Source organism: Enoplosus armatus, chromosome 7, assembly GCF_043641665.1.
Source record: "Enoplosus armatus isolate fEnoArm2 chromosome 7, fEnoArm2.hap1, whole genome shotgun sequence".
NCBI classification, from domain to species: Eukaryota; Metazoa; Chordata; class Actinopteri; order Centrarchiformes; family Enoplosidae; genus Enoplosus; species Enoplosus armatus.
The window spans coordinates 4913525-4940079 of record NC_092186.1 but is presented as its reverse complement, the minus strand read 5'-3'; the positions used below and the strand labels follow the sequence as shown (position 1 = coordinate 4940079).

Sequence of the window (26555 nt, the reverse complement as noted above, 5' to 3'; positions counted from 1 at the left end):
CTGTACTTCACGTCAACAGGACTCAGTGTTTATTTTCTGTGTCGTGAAACTTTTCATTCGACAAAGATAGACTACTTTTTTTCAAAATTATTTAATTAAACGACCTCCGCCCGCGTTATTTCATGGCTCGACTTTGAATGATAAAAAAAAACAAAAACTCTGTCGGATCCGAGAGGCCAGGTGAGTATCAGCACAGAGATTACATGAATAATCTTCCAGCGACTGTAACATGACATGGCAGCGGTGTGTGGACAGTAATGCGCAGGAAGCAAGTGTAATGAATGTAATGTGTTTGTTTCATTTGGAAGAGTTTCAATATGTCAGCTTTAAGTGATGGGCAGATTATATCCTGTACATTAGCGCTGGTTGGTAGACAGGTGTTTCAAAGCAGCATGAGTGGCAGGTGGTCTTGAATAAAGAAGGAATATATATCAGTAATATCATGATAGTGTGTTTCTGAGAAGCTCAAGGATCAATATTCACAGATACGATACTAGATAAATGATATTATTCTCAATGTCCCAATAAATCAGGAAGGAATCAAAAGTTTAGGTCAGACATGGGATATTAGAGAACACAGCGGGACGTCAGGGCCTCAGTATTTCCTTTATTTAAGTTGGTAGTTTGGTCTACTGGAGTACAAAATCACCCGAAGTGGGTGGTGTTGGCTTGGGAAACATGCAGAGCTCAAACGACTAATTGACTGCAACTTTTGCAACTATTTTGATCGATAAAGTCATTTTTCATTCATTCTTTGGGTCTGTTTTCTCTCCAAATGCAAGAAGTCACTGCTACGACTCTTTGTTTTATGTGAAAATCAGTTGGTTATTGGGCGGTTTTTGGTCTACTGGTTGGACATTTCATAGGCCAAATGACTGTTGGATTTGTTGAGACACCATTTGTCAGATTATTACCTGTTGTCATTGTGACACTGATGTACATCCAACATTTCTATGAGGGGGAAGACATCAGCGGTGTTTTTATCATCTACATGAAGCACGTAGGCGTCCATCCAGGTGTCCAGAAACCAGAAAGGGAAAATGTTGAAAGGTCAGGTTGGTCGTGTCTGCAGTCTTGTATATCTGGCGAATACTAATGTTTAAAAAAACATTTTTACAATGTGGACTTTGGCGGAATATGCCGCTCATTGTTTAAATATTAGAGTCATCTTTCCACCTGATTCTCAGCCTGAGCTGCTGACCTTCTGTTCATTCAAGCATTTTATCTTCGCTTTGACTGCGGTGCTGTTTTGTGCTGCTTTTTCACTGGAGGCGTCCAAGAAAAGCCTCTGAGGTAGTTGTTGGTAACTGGTTGTACTTCATACCCATGACATTATCATAATAATGATGCTTTAATGATGTTAGCCTGTGTTTATGTTTGGGAGGTGCCGATCCGATACTGTGAGTGAGGCCTCTGCAGCGTCTTCATCAGATCATCATGTTAAAGTGTGGCAGCAGCGCTGGACACTGATGAGACACTGATCAACCCCAGAGGTTATATGTGAAAGAAACTTTACAGCTTGAACTTGGATATGTATTTATATTGTTTCCAATGCAGCTTGCTTGTGTGTTCCGTTCATAACGTAGAGTTGTTAGTTGTTAGATGTTGTCAGTTAGTGTTTTAAGAGAGGGGAAAAAGACTGCATCGGCAGACACTAAAGGTTGCAGTATTTGGACATGAACAAGTGGTATCGAGCCATCCCTCGTTCACGTGCACAAACCAAAATAAATAAGGAGTGAAGCTCATGTACCCTCTCCATGTGAATTAAAATGTTATGTTTCTTGAGAGAGACTTTTAATCAGTGAATTAACTTCTTTTTGAAGACTACTACTTTTTTTTTTTGCATAACGTGGAAAATACACTTTAGCTTTATCTCACATCTGCAGCAAGTCTGTGCTGTTGAGTTGCTACGAGTTAGTCAGTACTGTTGTGCTATGTGCAGCAAATGCTTATATTTATAGTCTTGTAGTCTTTGGTTACTTGAATATCTGCTCTTGCCAGTAGGTATAAATCATGATCGTGGCACCAAGCAAGAATGATATTTGATGATGAGGGCTTGTAATGTGAATCTTGTTAAACTGCCCAACAGACCTGAAAGAGAAAGGAATCAGTGTTTTTAAAGGCATAGTAGAATATTTCTAATTTCTTCTGTTTTTGGGAGATGCATCTCTTCAGTAACGTGGCTTCTGGCAGTCGAGTGTGAGTCTACCTGAGTGGGCTTTTGGGTGGTGACGTGGGTTGTGGGCCGCCGTTGCCTGGTTACACCACAGCCACTGGTGCAGAGACCTTAGTGCAGTTTAATCTCGAGAGAGCGTCCCCCCCCCCCCACTCCCTCCCTCCCCATCCCTCAACTCGAATTCCACGCTCGGCCTCCGGGGAGCTGGCCTGTGCGTCACAGCTCTCGTCACAAAGACCTTCAGAGAATGCTGCTAGTCAACACAGCAGCGACGTCGGCCTCGAGCCCCGTTAGCCCTCAGTAATGCGTGAAATATGCTTCTGCTGCTTTGACACACGTCAGAGCTCTCTCGGCCTCCTCACTGGAGCGTATCACAGTGATGAAGGCATTATGAAGCCACTGAGTACGGGTGGGGGCTGCTGAGAGCACAAAGACACGAGGCTGCTGAGAGCACAAAGCGTTAACTGCTTATCAACAAGTGATGAAGGCTCTCACAATGGACCCCGTGAGTTATGTTGGCTTTTCCTCACAGATTCTGCTTTCCAGTTTCTGTTTGTTTAGTGTGTTTACATGCACACTAGTATCCCAGTTATGTCTTTAATCATATTCAGGATGGAACAACCAGCTACATTTTGTGTGGTGACCAGCAGGCAATGACCAAGCATTCAAAGGTCGCTGGAGCAGAGCAGCTCCTTTTTGATTTTTGAGAGTTTTTTTAAGACCGTTAAACCAGTGTAGTCCTCAAAAGATTCATCAGTTAAGTGATTAGTCAATGTACAGAAAAGTAATCAACAGTAGGTTTCATTAAGTCATTAATCAAACCAAAAAGCTTTAACTGACCTGATTCCAGCTTCTGAAATATGAACTGTTGCTTTGTTTATGTCACTTTAGATTGTGGGAATTTCTGGCATTTTTTTTCTTTTGACATTTTCTCCATTAAAAAATGAATCAATGATTTGGGGGAAAAAAGATCCACAGAATACCTGATAATGAAAATAACCTCTAGTTTCAGCTTTATGCTAGTGTCCTGTCTTTTCAGCTCAAGTGCAATGCTTTATTGCTACGGTAACCAAGCTGAGGAGTGTGTCTTTAGAGGAAGTAAAAAATCCATCACTTCAAAAGTAAGAAGCCTTATTTGCCTCCGTTTATTTGATTGGTTATCCTGGTTTCTTTAGAATTAACTCAATTTGCATGTTGTGTTTGTGCGCCAGAATTCTCCAAAAACCTGATCATAACAAGAATGTTAGTGTTCATGTAAATGTGCATACAGTAGGACTGTGTGACACGAGTAACTAGAATATGGAGGTGGTGGGATACTGATGTCAAATAGCCCAGTGCTGCCTAGGCAACCTGGCTGTAGCTATGGGTGAAATCACACTGACTGCAAGTTGATCCTTTATTCTTGTCATGCATCTCTGATTGAAAGTCTGTTGAGAGGCAACAAGTATACGCCACATACAGGATTTTGCTGTATATATTCCCACGTGGGTTTGGCAGAGAATTGACTGACACTAGTTGGTCTCATTTGATCAGACAGTGTGACTGCCTCTCTGTTGCTCTTCCTGTCCCCGTGGCAGGATGTCGTTGACAGTAGCCAGGTCACCGGCTAGTGACCTGTCATGTTGCTGCAGCCAGATATTTATAGACACATGCTGCGTTCAGTCCCACATGGTATGCAGCTCAACTGACACAATTACACAAAGCACCTTCAGGTCTCTGTGGTGCACCTGGTGCAGCATCAGGGGAATGAGCCTCCTAATAAAGCCATTGTCATTAAATTTAATTATCTTTCTCTTCAGGCCCTCCTCCTGGCAACTGATTGGTTCAGCGTGTTTTTTGATTCCAAAAGGTCCCTCTAAATGAATGAAATTTAAATAAATAAATGCAGTGAATGAAGGAGTGAATACTAACTATAAGGCTGTAGTTCAAAAGCTAGTGAATAAGCAAAACAGAAATTGTTGATGACACTCATATTGTCACCGTGTGAGGAGAGGAGAGGTGTTGTTACCATGACGACACTGCAGGTTGTATGTGTTGTTGTATCTGCAGCATCTACATTTTATTGTCTTTATTCTATGGTGTTTAGTTCCCGTTAGCTGCCGCCATCACTCTGCACTGAGACTGGACAGTGCGGTAAATCATAAACGAGGAAGTAAGAGGTTGCTTAGCAACTGGAAAACAGCAGGTAATAAAACATCTTTGGTTTCAGCATTGTACAATAACAGACTGACAGAGTGTTCGTTTAACAGATCAACCATTGCTATCGAAGATCCAGTATAAAGAATTACCAGTTGGCATATCAAGCAACCTCTCGTGGCTTCCTGAGGTCAAGAAAGTCTGCTTTTTAAATTCAATGATTTTTGTTTTTAATTACTCATCTTTGCAGGGAAGTGCCCTGTACAAACTCTCATTTAAATACATATATATATTTATATATACTGTATGTATAAGAGTGCATGGTGAGGCCTTTAAATCAGGGAGGTATGTGACTGCTGAAAGAAAGTAAACAGTAAAAAGAAAGTAAACAGTGTTTTGGACGGTCTGCTCTCTTGTTCACACCACCAAACCCCTCCTCCACTTGTTACAGAAAGTGTATGGCGACACAGAGAATTCTCAGACTGGCCATCTAACTGGTTTCACTGGAATGTTGTAATGAATGCAATTGGAGCAGAGGCTGGAGTATTTTCACCCACAACAGATTTGGCATGCCAGTACTCAACATTTTCCCTTAATGATCAGTGGGCTGACATTCATCACGCTGTGGGGGCTCACGCTCTCACGGGTTTTTTTTTTTGCCCTCTGCTGAGAGAACCAGTAAATAAACAATTTTCTATAGTCACACAAATCTGTCAGCGTTTCTGAAGAGGTTAAAAAATGACCGTCTTCAACACTGACGGATCACCTCTGTTTCCCCGACACTCCCCAGCTAAAAGTCTCTGGTGTTGAATACCCATTCAAGTTTGACTGTTTGCTTTGCCGTCACGGCTAGTTAGTAATTTCAACATTTCCTGTGCTTTTCTTTCCAGATTTATGCTGCTCACGCAGACGGGAACACCCAATACATGCTCCTTGAGATCTTTTCCCACACACAGGTCAGTGTCTCTGTCAGTAGACCGGCTCCCATTGGAGTCAACATTCGCCTGCCAGCGTCCCCGGCCTTTACTGTAATTGAGAGAAGGATCAGGTTACAAGCATTGCTTCACCAGTCCATCCATAATTAATCAGAGACCCCAGAAGTCTTTCATATCGCCAGTCAGATGTTATTAACTGCCTTTAAGGTGCTGCCCTCTAGTGATACAAACAGACTTTACAGTGCTTTTTCAAATGGCAGCAAGAGGGCTATTACATTAAATCATACTGGCTAAATAACCCGCCAATAAACTGCGGATGTTTCTACTCTAATCTGTGTAGTAGTTTACTAATCATGAGGAGTACTAGTCAGCTGTGGAGTTTGAAAGATGTGGGCATTTATTAGGCTGCGAGGGTCTGATAAATATATGCTATTGGTAGCATTATGGGAACTGTATACTCCTGACTCGTTATATTAGGGAGTCTAATTTTGAATTTCGCAGATATTGACCATTCGTCTTTCCTCCAACTATTTGGAAGTGCAATGCTATATTTTACTTGGTGATGACGTGGATGCTTCATAACTGACTATTGGGTAGTTATCAGATATTACTTGTTTTTATTTATTTATTTATTTTCATGCTCTGGATGCCGATCATGGCCAAAGTCTGGATGTTCCATTCTTTTAATTATCTTTGAAATGCTTTTACGCTTGATTAACTGGTGTTCATCAGGCATGAAAGAGATATTTCACTGCAAAAACCTGCTGGCCAGATATCTCCATTAAAGGTTAGAACATTACCCACTCATTAAAAAATTTGTACCTTTCCCCCTTAAAGGATGGATTCACATTTTCTCAATACCCACATGCTCGTTATGTAGACTGAAAGAGTTATTGGTGACTGGAGAGATCCCTGACTAACATAATTTCAGTGTAAGTGATGAGAGGCAAAAACAATCTTGTTCTACGCAAAACTTAATTCTCAGCAGTGTGAGTCTCGCAAATCAAGTGTATCCAAAGTTCTTTCTTTGTGTCACTGTACCTCCACTGCATCTCTGCACGGAAACACTGTGTAGGGAAACCTCGACACAGAACGACTATCTCCACCCCGTCACTTACTTCAAAGACGCTTTTCTAATCGATCTCTGCATGACCAGTACAGCAGGCATATTGACATGTAAGTATTGTTGTAGTGTCAGTGTGTTCAACAGATGATGCCGTGTTCTGCTCTAACACGTTTCCTCCACATGATGGCAGTGTTGGGCAGTCTATTATCTGTATTCCCCCAGGTTTAAGATAACCCTGTAGTGCATTGCTTACTATTCTATCTGGTTGGTCAAATCACTGACTTTGGTATAGTATCCAGAAACCTCTTTCTTTGTCTCTCTGTGGTCTCAGCAGAACTGTGAATAAGGGAGTCATGTATTTCTTGAGCAGAGTCCAGCAACGCTACTTTATCATGTATGTCTGCTTCTTTTGGCCGTTTTGTCTGAATTTCACGTGTAAAAACTGTGGCGGTACATGTTGCTGAAAGTACAAAGGCCAGTTGCTGCATTGTAGTCATGCAGGCGATATCCTGCACATACTTGAGTACAACACAATGATGTTCTTTCTGTGGGGGGAAGTAATGAAGGAGATTGGGTGGGGATTTATGAGGGCAAGAAGAATCACACCTCATATCAATATTAGATAGTTTGAACAGAGTAAAATATAGTGTCAATAATAGTCGGTCAGTCCCTTAACATGGCAGGAACAGAAAAAATAATTCATCCAATCAATTTTAGGTCAGAGGAAGGGACAATTTTTAAAGGTGTAGTTTACCCAGAGACAACAAGGTACGGTTGATCGCGTGGACATCACCTGTAATTGTGAATGTGAAAGTGAGAGTGAAAGAGCGACCCAGTCGACATGCACACTGCATGTTGCTAAGCGGCTGCAGGATTATTCTGCACAGCTGGCAGAAACAGAAACCTGCTCTCTGATACCACAGGTCAGTAGCTTGCGTTTGGTGGCAAAAAAAAAAAAAGAATCTTCCCGACACCTAATTGTCATCATTACATAACAGCTTCAGGTAGGATGCTAACTGAAGTGTCAGGTTGAATGAAAGTTCAATGAAAAATGAAAGACTCCGTGCAACTTGAGCTTTTGTGTGCCGGGGTGTGTGTATGTGTGTGAGGTTTACACATTTACTGCATTATTGTCGCCCCCAAGGGAGATCCCAGGCCTCTGCAGGCATGTACTCCATCCTGTTTCATAAGCATCTGCTCATATATGGGCAGCTTCCTTCCTTCTGCTCGGTTGCACTACGTCCGTTTCCTGAACAACCCCCCCCCCTTTCCACCTCATCACACACATACACACTCCTACTCATGTTGGTTAGCTACAGGCAGAGGCAGGAGTGTCTCTTCCCTGTGCAGGAAGTAATGTGGTTAATACTCATTTGATCATCGGCCCTGATGACTTGCATCTACGACCATGTTTTTGGTGGGTGCAGGTTCCGTCTGTGACCATATGTTAAGACTGATGGAAATAGCTCATATGTCTGCACGTGAATCTGTATGCTTCCCTCACGCCACACATGTCATGCTTCAATTTTTCCATGGAAGCAGAGGAAAAAAACCTGTTTGATCTGTAAGAGACAGAACTGAATGCATTCAAGACTTTTTGGTTCTCATGTTCGATGTCCTTGGCAGCTTTCTTCTGTTCTCAGGAGCCACGATGTAGTCTGTGTTGCTTGTGAAAATAAACTTTAGACTTCTAGAGATTTACGTTCATGTGCGTGCACCTCTAACTCTGGGAATCCAAACCAGGATCGGTGTGCACTGGGTGGCCTCCAAGTGCCCTGGATGCACGCAGATACCTCTTGAGATTAGCTGTCCTATCTGCACAGCTATAATGTGGACACATGTTGGCTTTGAAGTAGGACAAGCAGCCTCATCATTTTTGCCACAGGGCACAGAAAGTATCACTAGTGTGCAGCTGGGGCTCCCTCAGCCTCTGAATTCTACTTTTTTTCTTGTTCACCTTGAAAGATATTTGCTATGTAAACCATATGCTTTAGATTAGCGCAAAAAAATGTAGTATTATGTAGCTCATTAGCGCAGGAAAGTTTCCTGTGTGGCGCTTTGTGGGGGACGAAAGCAGAATGTCCGCCAACATTGTGCCTACGCAAAACCATTGGTGTGTACAAATTATTACTGCAGTTTCAGATGTATAGTCACCATGCCCCCCCCCCCCCTTCCTTGTTGCCTCCTTGTGACATATTATCAGCCCACTCAACAACTAGGTCACTGCAGATCCCGTTTCCATGGACAGGATTTTCACACAACTGCCTGCCAGGTGCTGACTTCCCCCCTGTCTGTGGAGGGAATTGCACGGAGGATTTCATGTATATACGTTGTCTTTAGCCATGCTAGCACCATGTCTCCGCTGTCCACTACCACTACTTTGATCCAGACTGAAATATCTCAACAACTATTGGATGGATTAAGATGTAATTTTTGTGCAGATATTCATGTGGCCCAAACCGTGGATCCTAATGACTTTGGTGATCCTCTGACTTTTCCTCTAGCACCACCATCAGGTCAAAGTTTGAATTTGTCTAATACTTTGGTTTTGACCAATTACCTGCAAAACTAAAGACATTCCCGTCAACCTCAGCTGTGCTTTGTATTTAGCATAAATTAGAAAATGTTAGCACGCTAACACACTAAACTAAAATGGTTTACAAAACATTGTAAACTTTCAGCATGTTAACATTGTCCTTGTGGGCATGTTAGCATGCTGACAGTGGGAACAATTAGCAATTACCCCAAAGTACAGTGTTACAGAGGCGCTAGCATGGCTGCAGACTTCAGACAATCTTGCTCCAGTTCTTATTCGTCATTCTACATACTGATGCAAAGAAAATGCTTCTGCATAGCAACCGTATGTCTGCTGTTAAAAAAAAACCCTCATGATCATGGCTACAGGGTCTTGACAATAAACAGTCTGCACAGCTTGCTTTATCTGTGTCCACTTTGAGACGCTCCTGTGCCACGTGTCTGCCAGACAAGAATTCCACCCTGATCTTTGCTGCCGGCCTCCAGTTAACAAACATAAGGGTCTGGCAGTTAAGAGAGGAACACCAAGCGGCAGCCGGGATGTCACCCTGCCCAGAAAATCTGCCCAGCCACTGGTTACATGCCTGGGATTCTTTTCTACAAGCTGCTCTTTCCTGCTTTGATTTTTTTTTCTTTAAAACATTTTCCTCCACCAGACAGTGGCAAAGGAAATATTTTCCTGTCCAGAAATAAGTTTCTTTTAATTGCATTGCCTCGCGAGCATACACTCAGTGGTCTGTGCCGCTGTAAGAATGCGCCTTTTGATTGATGTTCATTAGAGGCGAAACAGGGTGGTATGCTGCTCGGCATTTGCAGCCGCGTTCCATTGGAGTTACACTGTTCTGAAAACAAACCGCTGCAACCGGCCCGCACATACTTTCCCTGTGAGATCCTGGTCGGTGCTTTGAATGAATACAGCATTATAATGCTCCAAAATGCATGACTGAAAAAGGCTCAGTCATCATTTGAACTCTCTGCACCAGACTAGGTTTGGATATCATATAATGTTGGTCATTGTTGACTGAGGTAATGCAGAGAAATTAGTTCCTCTTTTTAGGTAATAAGCAGGTTAACATTGCTATTAAACTGTGCGTGCATGCCTTATTAAGGAGCAGACTTGTATAGGTCTTTGTGACCTCATGACGGCACAAATGTTCTCACTGTAAATGATTTACTGCAACGTGATAATGTGCATTAAAAAGTGTCGTGTTTACTTTCACTTTACTTTCCACTGGCAAACCCTGTTCTGGCAGCTTTGTCGTGAGAAAAGCTGTTGAGGTTTACCTCCAGACAATGACAGGGGCGGCCAGAAGACGTGGCGGTTGACATTCAAGTTCAAGAAGTCCTGCAAGAAATCCTGGGATGGGATTTCATGGATTGCGGTACTTGGTATGCTTGCAGGCCTTTTGATTCTAACTTGCAGCATTCCTGCTTTGCAAATGTATATTTGTTTCCTCTTTTTTTTCATGTCATAACAACTGTCAGCGTCACGTGTTGGCACTCATCTGCTACTGAGCATCCTGCATGCATGAGCAAAATGTGCCGATGTGCACGAGTGGCTGCACTTTAGAGAGGACATACCCGCTTGCACCACAATGTCACACCCTGTTAACGGTGGACAGTAGTCTAGACTGAACGTACACACATACTCATTTTGCAGAGCTGCACCATGATGCGTTGACCTTAAGTAGGAACTGTGTTGTTATGTAGAGTCTGATGGGTCCTCCCAACTTTGCCTTGTCACAAGATGAAAGCTCCCCACCCTGCATGAGAAACTCTTATTTTCCATTTCCTAAAACTGGAACTTTATAGATCCCCAGTGGTAGAAGAAGTACTCATTTTACTTAAAGCAGCTATAACTGATAATTGATGATTGATTTTTATAATGACAATGTATCAAATGACAATGTGACAACATGAGAGGCGTCACTCGTAGCGTAGTGATGAACCTACTGAGAATTATCACCCGACCTTGCAGCTCCCCTCGACTTTGTGGAGATGCATAGTGAGTTTCAGCTCATTGTTTAGCTGTCTGGCAGCAACTTTACTGCTCTGGTTCACTCTCACTGCTCTCTTAGCATCATTTCAGTCCTAGCAGGCAGTAGTTTTCAGCGAAAAAAGCTCTAAAAAGCCACTGTGCTCTACCTGCTCAGCACCATGAAGGCAGACAAAGTTAGTGGCTAGCTGCTGTGCATGATTCTGTAGCTACTAAGAGCCAGATATTTCCATCAGGAGTTGGTAGAGACCAAAAACAGAGCTAAAAGACAGTGAATATTGGACTTGGACTCATCAGGTGGCCAGAAACACAAAGTTAAATTTCACAAAGTTCGCGATATCAACTTAAAAGGCGTTTAAGACGTTTCTGCTGCCCCCAAGTGGCCAAAAATCAGTTACTGCAGGTTTAAGTAAAAGCATAACAAGTAAAAAACATGATATGATTAATGTATATATATGATATTAATTGTTATATGAATATAACAATAATGTGGCATGGTTTGAGCAGCATGGTGGTGCAGTGGTTAGAACTGTTGCACGGGAGGTAGAGCAGGTTGGGGGTTTGATCACCAGCTCCCCCCTGTCCACATGTTGAAGTATCCTTGAGCAAGGCACTGAATGTGTGAATGGGTGTAGCTGTGATATACATTCAAGAGGTAAAATATTTCTGTCTTAAGTGTTATCTTAGCCTTGTGATACAATCTCGCTGGATGTGACGTGACCTGAGGTTACAGCTGTTATTCAGACCAGCTTAACTTGAACTTCCAGCAAAATGCAGAAACAACTAAATCCACAGTTGTGTCCATTAAAAATATGTACCGGCAATTGTGACATTGTCATGCATTTTTCCAAAAATCATCCTGAAACAAGTGATTGCATTCAGCAGGAGATCACATTCCCTGTGTGCTGCCTCTAAAAGTGTGCACTTTGTCTGCAGGAACTCTTGTGCAGAGCTGGGCGAGGTGGATGTTTGGGATTCTTTCTCAGTTAATAATACCTGTTTCATTGCACTGAATCGCTCAGCTCACCACGTATGCAAACTTGTGTTGGGCCGAAGGGCAGATTACTAATGCGTCAAGACTGCAGGCTCGCAATCAGGTGGCTTCTAGACAGGAGATGTCATGAGACAAAAGCTACAGCTACTTGTGGAGCCTTCCTAAAAGGACACTTTGGACATGGTGTCTAACTCCACAGCCCTCTTCTCTACCTCCCCCATGGTTGCTCATTATGTGAAGTTTAGTGCTCACTCAGCTCTGGGGTGCTCCAAAGTTCACAGGAAGGAGAAGACGGGTGTGGGGGGGGGGGTAGTCATTCTTGTTACTGAGGTCAGAGGGCTGTGTTTTCTTTCCCAGCCCTCCCCTTATTCTGTCTCTCTCTCTGTCTTTTGTTGGTCATGATAAGCGGTCAGGTGGCAGCAGTGAAGAAGCCTCCCTATCACCGGCCACCACCTCCCCTCAGTGCTGGACATGCGCTGATTAGATCAGCCTCCCCTCAACTACGTAGACCACAAGACCACTTTCATTTTCTATTTATTCAGTCTCTTTTTCTGTTGATGCAGTATTTGCATGCTTCAAGTGATCTGTCATGCAACCTTTTACAGCTGTCCTGATCCATTCAGTAAGAGGTGGTTTTTTTAGTCTTGTTTGCATCCATCTTATCTAAATATAACCAGTTGCTAGTTGTGTGAAACTGGCATGCATTGCCCCTTGTGATATATCTGATTTTCTCAACTGTCAAGAAATTTGTTAATTCTTTTGTCTTTTATCCACAAAACCAAGAAAGTTTATAGTTTTCCATTGAAGTACTCTTAAAGCAATAAGGGTAGAAAAGGCAAAAACCAGTCAGATTTAGCCGAAGATCCTGCAAGTTACTTTGAACTTTGCTTAAAGTGTGTAACATTCAACATATGTTTCAAGAACCTTTAAAAATTCAAATTTGAATATGAAATATTATTTGCCAGAAATGAGTTGACGGCTGCACAACCGTAACATATGTGAGAGGGTAGCTGACCAAATCTATCATCAATATTTGGTTGAGGTTTGGTCCATTTTGATGCAGACCAGTGTAGTCTATGCAACTTAAATTGCATGTCAGAGTGTCCTAAATTGAATTGAATCATGCCAAACATTTTCTATTCAGTTTCTTCTAGTGTTTTTTCAGGGGTTCAATACTGTGTGAATTAAATAAATAATATAACATAAAACATTGAGACTGAAAGTTCATTCTTGACCTTAGAAGCAACAGTTGACAGAACCAGAGGGTCCATTTAGTAGCTCCTGGTGTTTTCAATTGTATCCCAATTCCACAACAACTGAGCAAACTAAATCTGCTGAGGAGGATCGTGTAAATCTGTAGTATCAATTTTTTTTTTGTGCCCAGGTTTTTTGAGATTTCTGCCTCCACCCTAATACAATGCAGATGAATGAAATTTTGTTTGTGGTGCTTAAAGCCAACCCTGCATGAAAAAGTATCTATTATTCTGCAGCTTTTCTGCAATGGCGCATGTAAAAGTACTAGAATTTGTAGGAAAACTTTACACCCAGCAGTCAGTACCATGCTGAGAAACCTTAACATGCATGTAAAATGATGCCTGAATGTGTGAATGACTGTGTGTGTGTGTGTGTCTGTTAGTTAGGCACGTGAGTATGGGGAAGTGGGGAAAAGGTGAGAGGACTCTGTGTGAGCAACCTTGGAGGAATGGCATGAAAATGTCAGCTTTATGTGTAACTGTAAGGCTGGCGAGGAAGAGCTGCTGATGTTTATCCTTAAGCAACGGACCATGTCGGGAAAAAAACGTCCTCTTAGATCAACATGTCATTCAGTTCTCCATGCCCTTCACGCTGCACCCTCTGCATCCCATATTACAGGTTTTGATGCTTTATGTGAAGCCAGCAGAACGTGATCGGCGTGTGTTACAGTTGATGGTGGAATGAGAGGAATTTTCTGCACCCTGTTTTACATTCCCACATAGGAAGTAGAAGTACAAAAGGGCTGATTTTCATGCACCTTGTTTCTTGCACCAATTTCTTTTTATTTTCATGAATGACGGGGTGGTGCATTTGGTCGGAGTGTAAATGCTGGGTTATTGTAACAATGAGAGCCGTCACTTGGTTGTTTGGCGCCCTGTGAGAGCGGCAGGCTAAAGGTGGTGTGAGAATGAGGGACTGTGGGTTTACTGAATTCCTATCCGGTGAGTAGAGCATTGGTTTCTGTCTAGACAAAGCTCAGTTGTCGTGGAGACCCATGCAGATCCAGGACTGCCCCGGGCTCCAGGAAGTATTGGTGGGAGAGAGTGGGCTCACTGCTCACTTTTCCCTCCTTGGGGGATTTCAACGAATACAGTCAACTGCTGAGAGCGGGTTTTGTTTTGTTTTTTTGTTGGAGTTGGTGGGAGTTTTTCTCCCATGATAGGGTGGAGACAGCTTGGTGCGTTTGTGTAGAGATATCAGCAGCATGAAAATCTTTCATGTCTCCCACTCAGCAGGAAATAGCAGCCTGGCCCACCTTGCACACAGGGCATGCACACACTGCAACACACACACTCACTCACTTGCATAGGATACAATGCAGTGTCCATCAAATTTGCGACTTTTTACCTGACACCCAACCACAAAAGCGGTTCTCAAGCTCTCTCTGTTCGTGGAGCCACTCTGTGTGGCTCTATTGTCTTTGAGTGACTGTGTACAGCAAGATAAGGCAGAGACAGGCGGCGTGACGGCTCCCACGGCGTCGGATCGGGGAGCAGACAGGGCTGACTAAGGGCTCATTAACTGTTGCACTCAGCTGTGCCCTGAGGGCTCCTTCTTGGAGCCGTGTGCGCCGTTTAGACCGGAGCTGAGACAGAGTTTGTAGTGATGACCGCAGAGTTAATAGGTGTTTCCAGTATCTAAGTGAAGATAATGTAGTCTGGAAAAAGACACTGCAAACCCCCTGTTCCAAAGTTTTGCACGCTAGTTTTTATATTTTCAATAAGGATCTGGAAGGAGCCAAATTGTTCACCCATATAGGATGCACAATGTTGTGTATGCCAACATCCATACATTTAGCCAAAGTTTAGTTTGGGCCCCTTATGGCGGTTTGTATACCAGGAAGTTAAAATTGACAGTAAATGGCACGAAGATGCTCCAATATTTTTTAAGCCTTCTTGTGCATAGCTGTGCAATGGCTTTTTTTTTTTTTTATCTGACGATGGCTAGTCATGAGTCATAAGTGGTGAGATCACCAAGGTTATTACAATTCATCCAGAGGGGGGACATGAACCTGTGTAACAAAATTAGGATACAGTGGAACCATGACTGTTTGTGCCAGTCCATGGGAGATGTTGAGAAATTTAAAACCGTGACCTGCTGGTGGCGCTAGAACAACAGTCAGAGGACCATCAAAGACTTTAGGATTCATCTGCTGGGGACCATGAAGGTCTGTTCAAAATTTCATGGCAATCCATCCCATTTTGACATTTCAGTCTGGACCAAAGTGGTCGACCAACACTATCATGTTGTCATTGAGCTATAGTGTCTGTTTTGTTTTAAAATAACAAAAACAATTTTAAAAAATGATGACATAAAGAAAAGGGTCTGGTTAGAGAGCCGCCTTCCACACCCTCTTTTTATTACACTTGTTCAAAGTGAGTGCTCTGCATGCAACAGGTTAGCATGATAACCTCCGCCCACGTTCATCTGCATGGCAGCATTTCTTTATTAATAGAGGCATCTGGCCTTCCAGATTTAGCTCCAGACATTTCCTTTTGTGTCAGCTTTTTTTTCTCCTCTCTGTGTGATCAAACCAAAGCAATATCTCCCCAAAGCCATATCTACCATGCACGATAATGTGTTGTGGAGGAGAGTGGCACCTGGTTCAAGGCTTTTTCTTTAGCTGCTTGTCTCCCATTGACTTCTAACTGCATGAAAGAGAAGTTGCCAAAACTTCAAAGAAGAGCCCTAATCCACGATGTTATTCACTGTACCTCTCTGCTGGGTGTGCACGAATATGAACTTCAGAATCAGAAGAAGCACAGTGCTCAAAGCTTTGAACTTTTTAAACGGCCTGACAAGACCAGTGCCTGGCACGACAGTCTGCAGGCTGTGTTACCAGACACACACACACACACACTCAAAGAAACCTGTTTTTCTGCACATGGGGCCCAGGTGGGAAGAAAAAGGACAGGATGACAGAAACTGGAGTGAGAATCTGTTGTCCCACAGCTGACCTCACCCTAGGCTAAGGTGTTGCATGCTGCAGCAGAGCTCTGTGTGGCAGGTGAAACTCGCAGCCTGCATGACTCAGCAGCATGGAACCCTCATCTCCGGGTTTGGTCTGCGGCGCAAGCACCAAACGTCCTCTGCGCTTCTTTTCATGTCGGCTGACTTCACACATTAGGTCTTCAAAAGCTTTTTGGGCAGCACCCACGCCGCCTGTAAGAATCTGTCACCATCAAAGCTTGTAATCGATGATGTTCATGCACAGATTGGATTGTTGTAGCACTAGTCATACAGTTTGTCTCCACCTAACTCAGAACTGTGTGTTTGTTTCTCTCTCTGGGAGGCCTCTGTCTCTTTCCTCTGCACGCCTGACTAGACTGCCTGGCCCCCAGATAGCATCAGGCTGCCTGAGATTAGCGCTCATGAGGGCGCAGTTAAACTTGTAAAAGCTCCGGACTCCTGCCCCGGTGCCTCTGTTCTACACAATGCCCAATAGCGGTCGTGAGCGTGGCACAATGCTGATAGCCTGTCTGCATTGTCGCCGTGCCTCTCAAATGTCCCTAAAGCCTCGGAGCTTATTGTGGAGGCGGCCATGGATCCTGGTCCAGGAGCGAGAGCCTGTGGCTGTGTTGTTGCCAGGCAGTTTAGCAGTGTAACGGACAGATAGTGGAGCTGCTCAGTGTCCCATGGCCCAACATTCTTGGAACCGAAGAGCTGATAACTAATCAGTTAGGCTGGAGCTCTCAGCCTGCCTTCTGTTTATCAGACACTGGCTAACACCTCTGTAATCAGGGAGCAAAATGCACCTTGGGTTGTTTGTGTGGTCTTTTATTACGCTATAAATGTAATAAATCCAATATGTGTTCATTGGTGAGGAGATATATCAGATATAATGTATTATAGTGGAGCTCCGTTCAGTGCATTTATAGGGTCTAACATTTATTTCTTTAAACATTACATTGAAATAGTTTTTGTGTGTTGTATTTGTTCCTGGTCAGTCCCTGTTCTGTGCAAAAATGCAGTCTAATGTTCAGCCAACCAAGTCAACAAGCTTTGGCTGAAGTTTAGAAGGAGTGTTCAACATGCATGTGGGCACGTGAGTATTGTTTGAAGAATTAAAAGACTTGAAAAAATGTGAACCTGTTCTTTAATCGGTAATTTTTTTCAATTAATCGATGAATCAATTAGTCTATAAAATATCAGGAAGTAGTTACTAGAGCTGAAGGTCTTCACATTGTTTGTTTTGTCCAACAAACAGTCCAAAGCTGAAAATATGACATTTAAAATTGTATAAAACAGAGAAAAGCAGAACCTAGAAGCAGTCAACGCGTTTTATTTTTGCTTAATAAATGAGTCAAAATTGTTCTTGATACATTTTCTGTCGTTTTAATTAATCAACTAATTGTTTCAGCTCCAGAAATTGCGTTGATTCATTGATTAGTCATTTAAGAAAATACAGCTGTCAGCCATCTGTGGATGAGAGATGACAGAGATGCATGTGCCAGCTGGATGAGTATTGTCCCACTGTTCACTACACATTTAGTCCTGTCACGCTGTTACTAAGTTATTAGTGTATTTATTCAGGCAGCAGATCTCAGCACTGTGTAGAGTTACTCACCAGCAACAACCTGCTGACATAAACTCTGCAGAACCTCTCTGTTGGCACTGTGGGAGCCCACCTGTGTAAAGCACCCACCGCCACATCAAAGACATCCCTCTACTGTAGGACTTCAAATACATTTTTATCAATGCTCTTAGTGTGCCACAGGTTTACATTCACCACACATAAGTACACATGCTGGTTGCAGACAGGCACACCACAGCTGCAGGCATTGCAGACATTCTTCTGGCTAGAAGTACTTTAAAGGCTCAGTCCATACAAAGAATTACACACCCTGCAGTGACACATTTCCCTGCTTGTTTGTGTTTGTTTTACTGGAATGACTCTTTTCACTCATGCATTTGTTTGACTGAGGTTTTGATTCCAAAATGATAACTTGTGTCCTTATGCAACTTCCAATTTTGCATCTAATTGGTGTTCACTGTAGAAAGAGTTGGTCACATATATTGTAGTAGCGGCTTTCACTTATTAAACACCAATAAATCAAAATCTTTTGAAATGTGCTTATTTGCTTTCTTGCAGTTAGATGAGAAGATTGATTCCACTCCTGAAGACGTTAGCTCAGCTTCGCAGACTGGAAATAGGGGAAAACAGCTAGCCTGGCTCAGAACCCTCTGTAAAACTACAACTTGTTTGTTTGTGTTTGTGTGAATTAGTGAGCTTCAGAGCTGCTGGTAGGCAGGTTTTTTTTTTTAACCTTTTGGACAGAGCCAGGCCAGCTATTTTCCCCTGCTGCCAGTCTTTATGCTAAGATAAGCTAATCGGCTGCTGGCTGTAGTTTGAAGTTTAGTGTACAGACATGAGAGTGGTATCAATCTCCTCATCTATGAGATGACTTTTGTTGTGATTTGGCGCTATATAGATAAAATTGAATTGAATTGAATTGAATCTTATTCTCAGCAAGCTATGTATGCTGATGACTCAACTTTGTTCTGGGCTCCACCAACATTAGTGGAGCTGAGAGAGAATCTACAGAACGGACAAATTAGTACTAAATGTGTTGTATTTGGTAGTAGTAGGATAGTTTTTGCTTATGCCACTGCACCCAGTTTGTCTGCAGATGGGATATCAGTTGAACAAACAGGTCATTAAAACCAAATTACCGGGTGATAATTTACTCTCCTGGTCTGATTAGACTGATTACATTGTCTCCATGATGGGAAAGGGCATGGCAATTTCAAGGAAGTGTTTTGACGTTGCTTAGGTCACTTGTTCTGTGACACCTGGAGTACTGTCATTTGGTCAAGTGATGCTGAGAAACATCTAAAAAAGAACTTGCACAGAACAGAGCAGTCAGATAAGTCCTTTCCGTACTCGTGGATGTGAGATGCAGAAACGATTTTCATGACTAGCTGCGGAGGTTAAATTAAAATGTTGTCTTCTGTTATTCATGCTAAATGTCATTTGGAATAACTTCTTTTTTGAAAAACTAGTATATACTTGTGTGCACTGGTCATCTGTTGGTGCAGTTTTGAAAATTTTTTGATTCTTTTTATTTATTTATTTTTTGTTGCTGCGTATTTGTGACAATTTTGTTTATTTTTTTCATTGTAGGCTATGATTGTCAGTTTCTTCATATCTAGTAGTTTTTGTGTGGACTTCAGCAAGACTAGTGACCACTTTGTGGAAGCTAATGGGGACCCAAATAAAGAATAAAGAAAGCCTATTTCCCAAAATATTGAACTATTCACGATGATGAGGCCCATGAAAAGCAGATATTGTCTGTAAGCATGTTATAATCCCTCAGAACCAGCAGGGTTACAGTAAAGCTGGCCGCCATGCTGCTCAGAAACAGAGGATTATTTGAAATTCAGCACTGGATCAGACGGCTCCTTGAGAAGAGCTGCACAGCAGAGTCTGTGTGTGCCCACACCGGGGGGATGGACCAATCCTGATGCAAGTTTGTGTTCTAAACTGGTTCACCTCTGCCAGACTGACTACTGCGGAGGGTGTGCCACATCTGGCACTTCTGGCTTGAGGGGAAGAGTCTCCGCAGTCCCCAATTCTATGACTGCTGCAGTGTGATTACATGTTTCTTGGGCTCAATGCAATGTAGCAATAGCGTATAAGCAAACAAAGTGACGAGATGGAGATGAAGAGTGAAAACCAGACTCAACAATGGGAGCAGTAAAACAGAAAACACTTAGCCTTGTAAACCTCTTTTACAGTTAATTACGCCTCTGGTGCCTCCCTCCAAACTTATATAGTAGCCCTATAGTAGCCGCTGGCGTCACACGGCGTTCCTGCAGACGTCGAGAGGTGAGGACCAGCCCCGCTGTGACGCAGCTCTCCGTTTTCCTGTGTCCTCTCATGCCTGGCCGGTGCAGCTGAGGGCTTAAAAACTAAAGCTGTGTTGACAGGAGAGGCACGAGTGTTGAGTGTTAAGTTCCCTGAAACAATGAGTGCATAGGTCAAGAAAGCAAAAACTACGAAAGCAGCTATAGCTTCATCTGATAGTAAAAAAAAAAATTTGCAATTGCGATTTTAATGTCTTGTTTTCTTTAGGAAAGCTTCAATAGTCCCTCAGCAGCTATGCGTCTGTTTCCTTGGTTACTGGCTTCTATTTTTAAAACCTCCACCCCATATTTTATCATTTATACTTTAGAGGGTAACTGGTGATGCTGCTTCCTGCGGAGGAAGCGGAAGGGAGTGGGTGGGGGGATTAAAGGGATGCATGGTCTTGTCTCCTTTAGTCGGTTGTGTAGTCCATACTTCCGTTACAGCGTGTCCCCCCTCCTCTGTAATATCCTGCACCAAAGCACAGAGCAAACATTAACCATGCCACATGTCAAAGATTATTTTTGTCCGTCCCACAGAGCTACTTTCTGGTGTGTTTTTCTTTATTTGTTCAAGGAACAAGAGAGCTGCAATTTATCAGTGCCAGAAAATTGTACACAAAGAAATTCTCAAAGGCGTGTACACGGTGTTCTTCTTGCATTAGAGGCGGTTCCTCTTTCCTGATTCCTTTAAGAAATTGTCTTTGTGTAGAACACAAGCTGCAACTGTACAGCCGGTCCTACAAGTAGTTCAGGGAATGACGTAATGAGCTGTCAAAATCAAACAAATATATCCTGGAAGTGGGAATTGCGAAACAAGAGTCAGTTAGGTTGGGCCACAGCTTTTACGCACATTGAGTCATTTCCAGATTATGTCAACTGTCACTTCTGGGAAATTGCATGTAGACATCAGACATCATTTGTGCAGTAACTTCAATTCTTATGTCTGCAATTTTGTGCAAAGCTGCTCATTCATTAAACTAAGTGCTGCTTTTTTAATTATCTACATTTTTATTAGCCATGCTACTGGCATGGTTCCAGGGATGGAAATGTCAGGCTGTCGGTCTGTCCATCATTTTGATCCAGACTGAAATATCTAACAAATATAGGATGGATTGCCGTGAAAGGTTGTCACCATATTCATGGTACTCAGAGGATGAATCTGTCTGACTTAAGTGATCCCCTGACTTTCTAGTGTCACCAGCTGGTCATAGTTTTCACTTATCCTGTGAAAATTTAATCTACTAGATTGAAAATTTGGTACAGACGTTCATGTCCCCCACAGGATGATTCAAAAAGTCAAATTTCACAAAGTCAAATTTGTCCAATACTTTGACCAATACTACTACAATTCTGTGGTTTGTGACAAAATACCTGCTAAACTAGTGACATTCATTTGCACTTTGTCTTTAGTGCTAATTAACTAATATTTGCATGCTAACACGGCAAACTAAGGTGGTAACAATGGTAAACAGTATCTGCTTAACATCAGCATGTTAGCATGGTCATTGTGAGCATGTTAGCATGCTGATAGCATTTAGCTCAAAGCATCGCCGTGGCAATGTGTCTCACTGAGCTGCTAGCACAGCTGTAGATTCTTAGTCTTGTTAAAGTTTTAAATTGGAAATATACATGGAAAAGTTACACGTAAAAGTGCCGTGCGTCTACCATTTTTAAGCTTTCCCTTGTGGCAAAAATCCAAAGAATCTTTGGTTAACTCACAACTACGTGCCCTTAACGACTCACTGAATGTACTACAACCATAGCAATTTGGTTTTCACCTGCAGCTGCAGAAATAGCAGTGTCAGCGATTTCCACACTGGACTAAAAGTAATATTGTGCTTTACTCTGTATTTACCTCTCAAACGCATGTGATACTGTCAATCATAAAATCCTCCACAACAAGCTACAGTCTAATAGGTTTTACATGATGTCACATTCAGGGAGACTGTTGTGGCTGGTGTCAAATCAAACTTCCGTGCTATCAATTATCGTGCGCCTCAGAGGTCTATCCCTGGGAACCATAACTATTTATTTACTTATTTATTTTATTATACATAGATACCAGTACTTCAACATCATTTTTTATGCTGATGACACAATTTTGTACGCCCCTGGTTCTACTCCAACCTAGGACTTAAGCAGTTAAACTTATCAAAAGAATAATTAATCTTCTCATGATATTCATCTGTGAAGCTTCCAAACTACTTCACGTCTTCTCTCATAACGATCTTGTAACTGTTCCAATAATAACTCAACCTTAGATATCCTATATTTACCACTAACCTTGGCAGAACTGGTACTGGGATGAATTGCAAACAGCTTTCAAACTAGATAAAAACAGAGACTGTGATATCTAAATAAAGGTACTAGTTACCAATGACAACATACATTCTAAGTAAACTAACTTACTTGCTGATGGGATAAAAATTATTGTTGACTTTGAATAAAGACAGTGATAGCAGTATGTTTAGCCGCAGCCTGACCTTTGTGCTTCTTTCATTCCACAGAACATCTTGATGCCAGGAATAACTTGAGTAGATGTATTACACTGTGGCTTTGTCGGTTTCCTTTGTGCAAATACCAACTGCGTCTCTAATTAATGTAAGTACAGTAAGTGTATTTCTTTTTTTCAGGTTTGAGCACAGCTGCCAAAGACTGCCATGTCATCAAAAATGCAGAGCTCCAGTAGCATAGCTCAGGCCAGGCGGACGGTGCAGCAGCTGAGGATAGAGGCCAGCATTGAGAGGATAAAGGTGCCTTTTATATTCATTGTCATTCCCGCCACTCTTGAGTGTCCTACTTCTGCTATGTATGCCAAGGTAGATCAGTGTGTGGACTGGTCTCTTTGCAGGTGTCCAAGGCTTCATCAGACCTGATGCGCTACTGCGGAGAACATGCCAAGAATGACCCGCTGCTCATGGGCGTCCCCGCTTCAGAGAACCCTTTCAAGGACAAAAAGCCTTGCACTGTTTTATAGGGCAAAACCTGAACTTTTCCACCTTTTGATTCTTATGTGGAAAAAAGGCTGTTCGTAATACTGTTCACTTAAAAACATATCTTAAGACCAGTGTATCCCCTCAACCTTTTCACATGCCTGCTGCAGTTCAAGGAATGTACGCCTCTCTGCCTTGCAGTCAGACAGCAGTTACACCAAAGAACAGGCATAAGTCTGAAGCTGTGGCCTCGGATCAAAACTTTAGCTCTGACAAAGACGATAAAAAGTTTGTTACGAAGGCTCAGTGGTGACTTTTGTATCTCTGCACTGTTATCTGACAATATGTAGAAGGAGCCACTAGGAGGACGGGAGAGTTCCTGACTAATTATCACAGTGTGCATAAACAAGCCCCCTCAATCGTTGCTCCAATCAGATTTAGGGTTTCAGGATTCACCTCTTACTTTCATCCAGCTTGCTTCAGGAAACAGTTGTTGTAGTTTGCGTGCTACTGATAATGAGCACCCAAGATAATGATATCCTGTTGAGCAAACTGTGCTGTCCATCACACGAAGGCAAATGGCAACAGTTGGGGTCCGTTGCAACTGATGGACCGCTCCTGCTTGATATTTAGTCCTCTAGTCACAGTCAGAAATAATAGCAATGGCGATCATATTGTTCCCAACTCTCTTAGCACAGACACATTGTCCTGACATGTATAATTCAGCCTTTCCAGAGACAAACTATTCAGTTAAATGTTGATTGGATTTTTACTTTTAAGATATCGAGAATTTATTTTGCCAGCGTTAGAATTTGAAATAGTTCACATACAGTGTAGACTGGATTTTCTTTCCTTCGAGCTAGTTGCATTCCTGTTATACGACTTTCCACACCTACTTCTTTTAAATCCAACGCAAAGCTATTAAATATGATGAATGAGATGTAAATAATACCAGGGGAGGAGGTGAATTCTATTGACACAACAGTCTAGAGGTCTCTCTTTTTTGCTCATTTCGTTAGCATTTGCCTTAAAAATTTATTTGGTCCAAGTATCTCTAAAAAATGAAACTTGTATAGATATGTATAGTATTGCATGAGGTATTCCTTCACTTATGTACACAAATATTCATTAGGTGCTGAAAAAAGATTTGAGACCAATCTGTGCCATCATATCATGTCACTATTAGACTTTCCATGTCCCAAAATATGTATCTTTTGCTAGCAGTTTTCTGTTTACTGTCTGCGGAGCCAAGGCTTATTACTGTACTATTGAGGCACTTTGAAACCTGTAAACACCAGATGACTGTTATACTCTTGAGTTTGAAACATTCCATGTTTACAGCTGCTCTAAAACTTACTTTGATTTTATTGTGAGAACATATGGCTGGCAGTGTGTAGCTGTGACGTCATGTCATTTGTGTTGCGTGCTCGTACAAAACTCACTTTGCAATTTTACCAGGGCCTTAATAATGAAGTGATCCGGCTTCAACCTCTGAACTACCTTTTAGTCACATAAGTGCTGTTGTCTATTACTGTGAATAAGAACGGCCCTTGGGTGAAGGGAGTACATCTTAGTATACTCTGTGTACGACATCATATTTCAAAATGGCTCATATTCAATAATGCATTGCATTAAGATATATCTCACATGTCCATTAATAGTGTAGCACAGTATGTATTTCCATGAACCACAGTATGTGCTTGCTTTTAACTGTTAAATGTACTTTATAGGATTGTACTGATTCAGTCAAACCTCGGCTTTGAATTTATGTTTTGCAACATTAATTCAACTTTTTGAATTAAAACTGAATGTGTTGTTTTGGTTAATGATGTATTTGGTATTTTTGAGTTTTTTTTATGAATTTGTGTGACAAACCTATTGAGTATAATCACAACTATGCCGTTCCCCTCAGCTCTATGGAGCAGTTAGCATCTCGCAGCTCATTGTTTTGGTTTTTACGGCACTCAACTTTACTGTTTTGGTTCATTCCTGCTGCTCTCATCAGCCACAGCACTTTTCATTAAGAACAGCTCCGAAAACTGACTGTACACGACCTGCTTTAATGTCAAATACCAGACAAAGTTGGCAACTAGCTGGTGGACATAGAACATTTTACAGCTAACAAGCTATCTCAGACATTTGTGAAGACCAAAACCAGAGCAAAAAGGAGAATTTGACTTTTATTCGTCGGGTGGACAGAAACACTATCCCAAATGAATACGTTGTTCCGCGTCTGCCGGATGATTATGCAAGTCTTTGCTAACATGTTAGCCATGTGTTTACAGCTTGTTCTGCTGCCATGTGGCCAGCAAAATCAAATAATCCTTCTAATAAATGCAACTCATAGGCATTTAGCAGATTATTGCTTTTGACCAATGTGAAATGCAATGACGACAGATAATCCCACATGGCCAGAGGTTAGCACCGTTTCGTCTTGTTCTCGGCTACATTAAGCGTCACTGATGTGTTCAGAGTCCCTGTTGTGTTCAGAGTCCCTGTTGCTTAACTTCCTTTAAGTGTTCGCACGGGGGAAACTAGATACTATTATAGTTTATATGAAGCTGTTACACACAGCTTGCTTTCTGCTGGTATTCATGAGTCAGTACTTTGAGGGTGGTGACACTTCATGGCCCAAACTGAGAAAGAGCAGCCAAAACTGCTCTGACCTAATTTGCACTCGTTGGTGCCATTAGTCATTAACGAGGCTTGCTATTAACCAATTTAATTTCTTTGTTGGAAGCACAGGTCGTTGTGTTCAAACAACCGGATGGGTTTTTTTTATTATCAGGTCAGGAGCACATAAACATTCTTGTTTGCTCTCAGTGAAAGCTCTTCTGTGCCCCTGGGCCACGTTATGCAATAATCCCTGCTTCTTCTGAGCAGCCCTCTCCACTCCTCTCTCAGTCACCTCAGGTGTGATGTTACATCCACAATCAGGTCAGGCCATATTTGTTGGCCCACATCAACGTAACCCTCAGTCCAGTCAGATGATGGATAGCACGGGCTTTGTCGCAGCGTTGTTTGCAGTGATTGTATTACCTGTCAGTGCGGTGGAGAAGCTCCAGGATAAGCCAATAATCCACTATCTCCAATATCTCACCTACTTTTAGTGGCCCGCTCCCTGTGTGGCTCTGGTCGAGGTCGAGGCAGGTTGTGTCATTTTATGCTCATCCTGCTCAGGTATTTCTGGTATTATTGTTCCACATGGAAAAAATGTAATGTCAGACCTTTACTTTTGTCATATTTTGTGTCTCATTTAGAAGCACAATGTGCACTTGGTACTAAAAATGTTTCAGTTCTGCTGATTACCAACTTCCCTAAAGAAGAGACGGCAGCAAAACCTCAATGTCATTGTTAAAGTGCAACTAGAGTGTTCTGATACTGACGGTGGAACTGAAGCGACTCTAACATCAGTGGAGATCTGCGTGTTTTGGCCTCTGTGCACATTTTGTCACATTTGCAAACTGCACCCTTTGACTTCAGTTCAACTTAACACGACCGCAAACCCTCCGGCCGCTCTGTCACACCCCCGCGCTCCTCTCCAAGTCTTCCAGTCAGTCCTGCATTTTGACCCAGTTTTTTTTCCTCCCCATCTGCTACCCACCATCTGATAGGACCACCAGAGAGGACAGTTAACCCCAGCTGCACACCAGCATCTCTGCAGCAGGTCAGCCTCTGTGC

At 42.3% G+C, this 26555-nt stretch overlaps 1 protein-coding gene across 3 annotated transcripts; it reads left to right on the top strand.

Moving 5' to 3' along the window:
- The first annotated feature begins 89 nt into the window (after window positions 1–89).
- gng12b (guanine nucleotide binding protein (G protein), gamma 12b) lies at window positions 90–24703 on the top strand. Of its 3 annotated transcripts, XM_070908463.1 has the most exons (4): window positions 113–180; window positions 5203–5268; window positions 22575–22694; window positions 22793–24703. In XM_070908463.1, exons 3-4 carry the CDS (start codon window positions 22602–22604, stop codon window positions 22916–22918), a joined length of 219 nt encoding a protein of 72 aa, XP_070764564.1. In that variant the 5' UTR covers window positions 113–180; window positions 5203–5268; window positions 22575–22601; the 3' UTR covers window positions 22919–24703. The 3 variants fall into 3 exon arrangements, with proteins under 3 accessions (XP_070764566.1, XP_070764564.1, XP_070764565.1); XM_070908465.1 differs by lacking the exon at window positions 5203–5268 and having other exon boundaries at window positions 90–180; XM_070908464.1 differs by lacking the exons at window positions 113–180; window positions 5203–5268 and adding an exon at window positions 13995–14033.
- Window positions 24704–26555: the final 1852 nt, after the last annotated feature.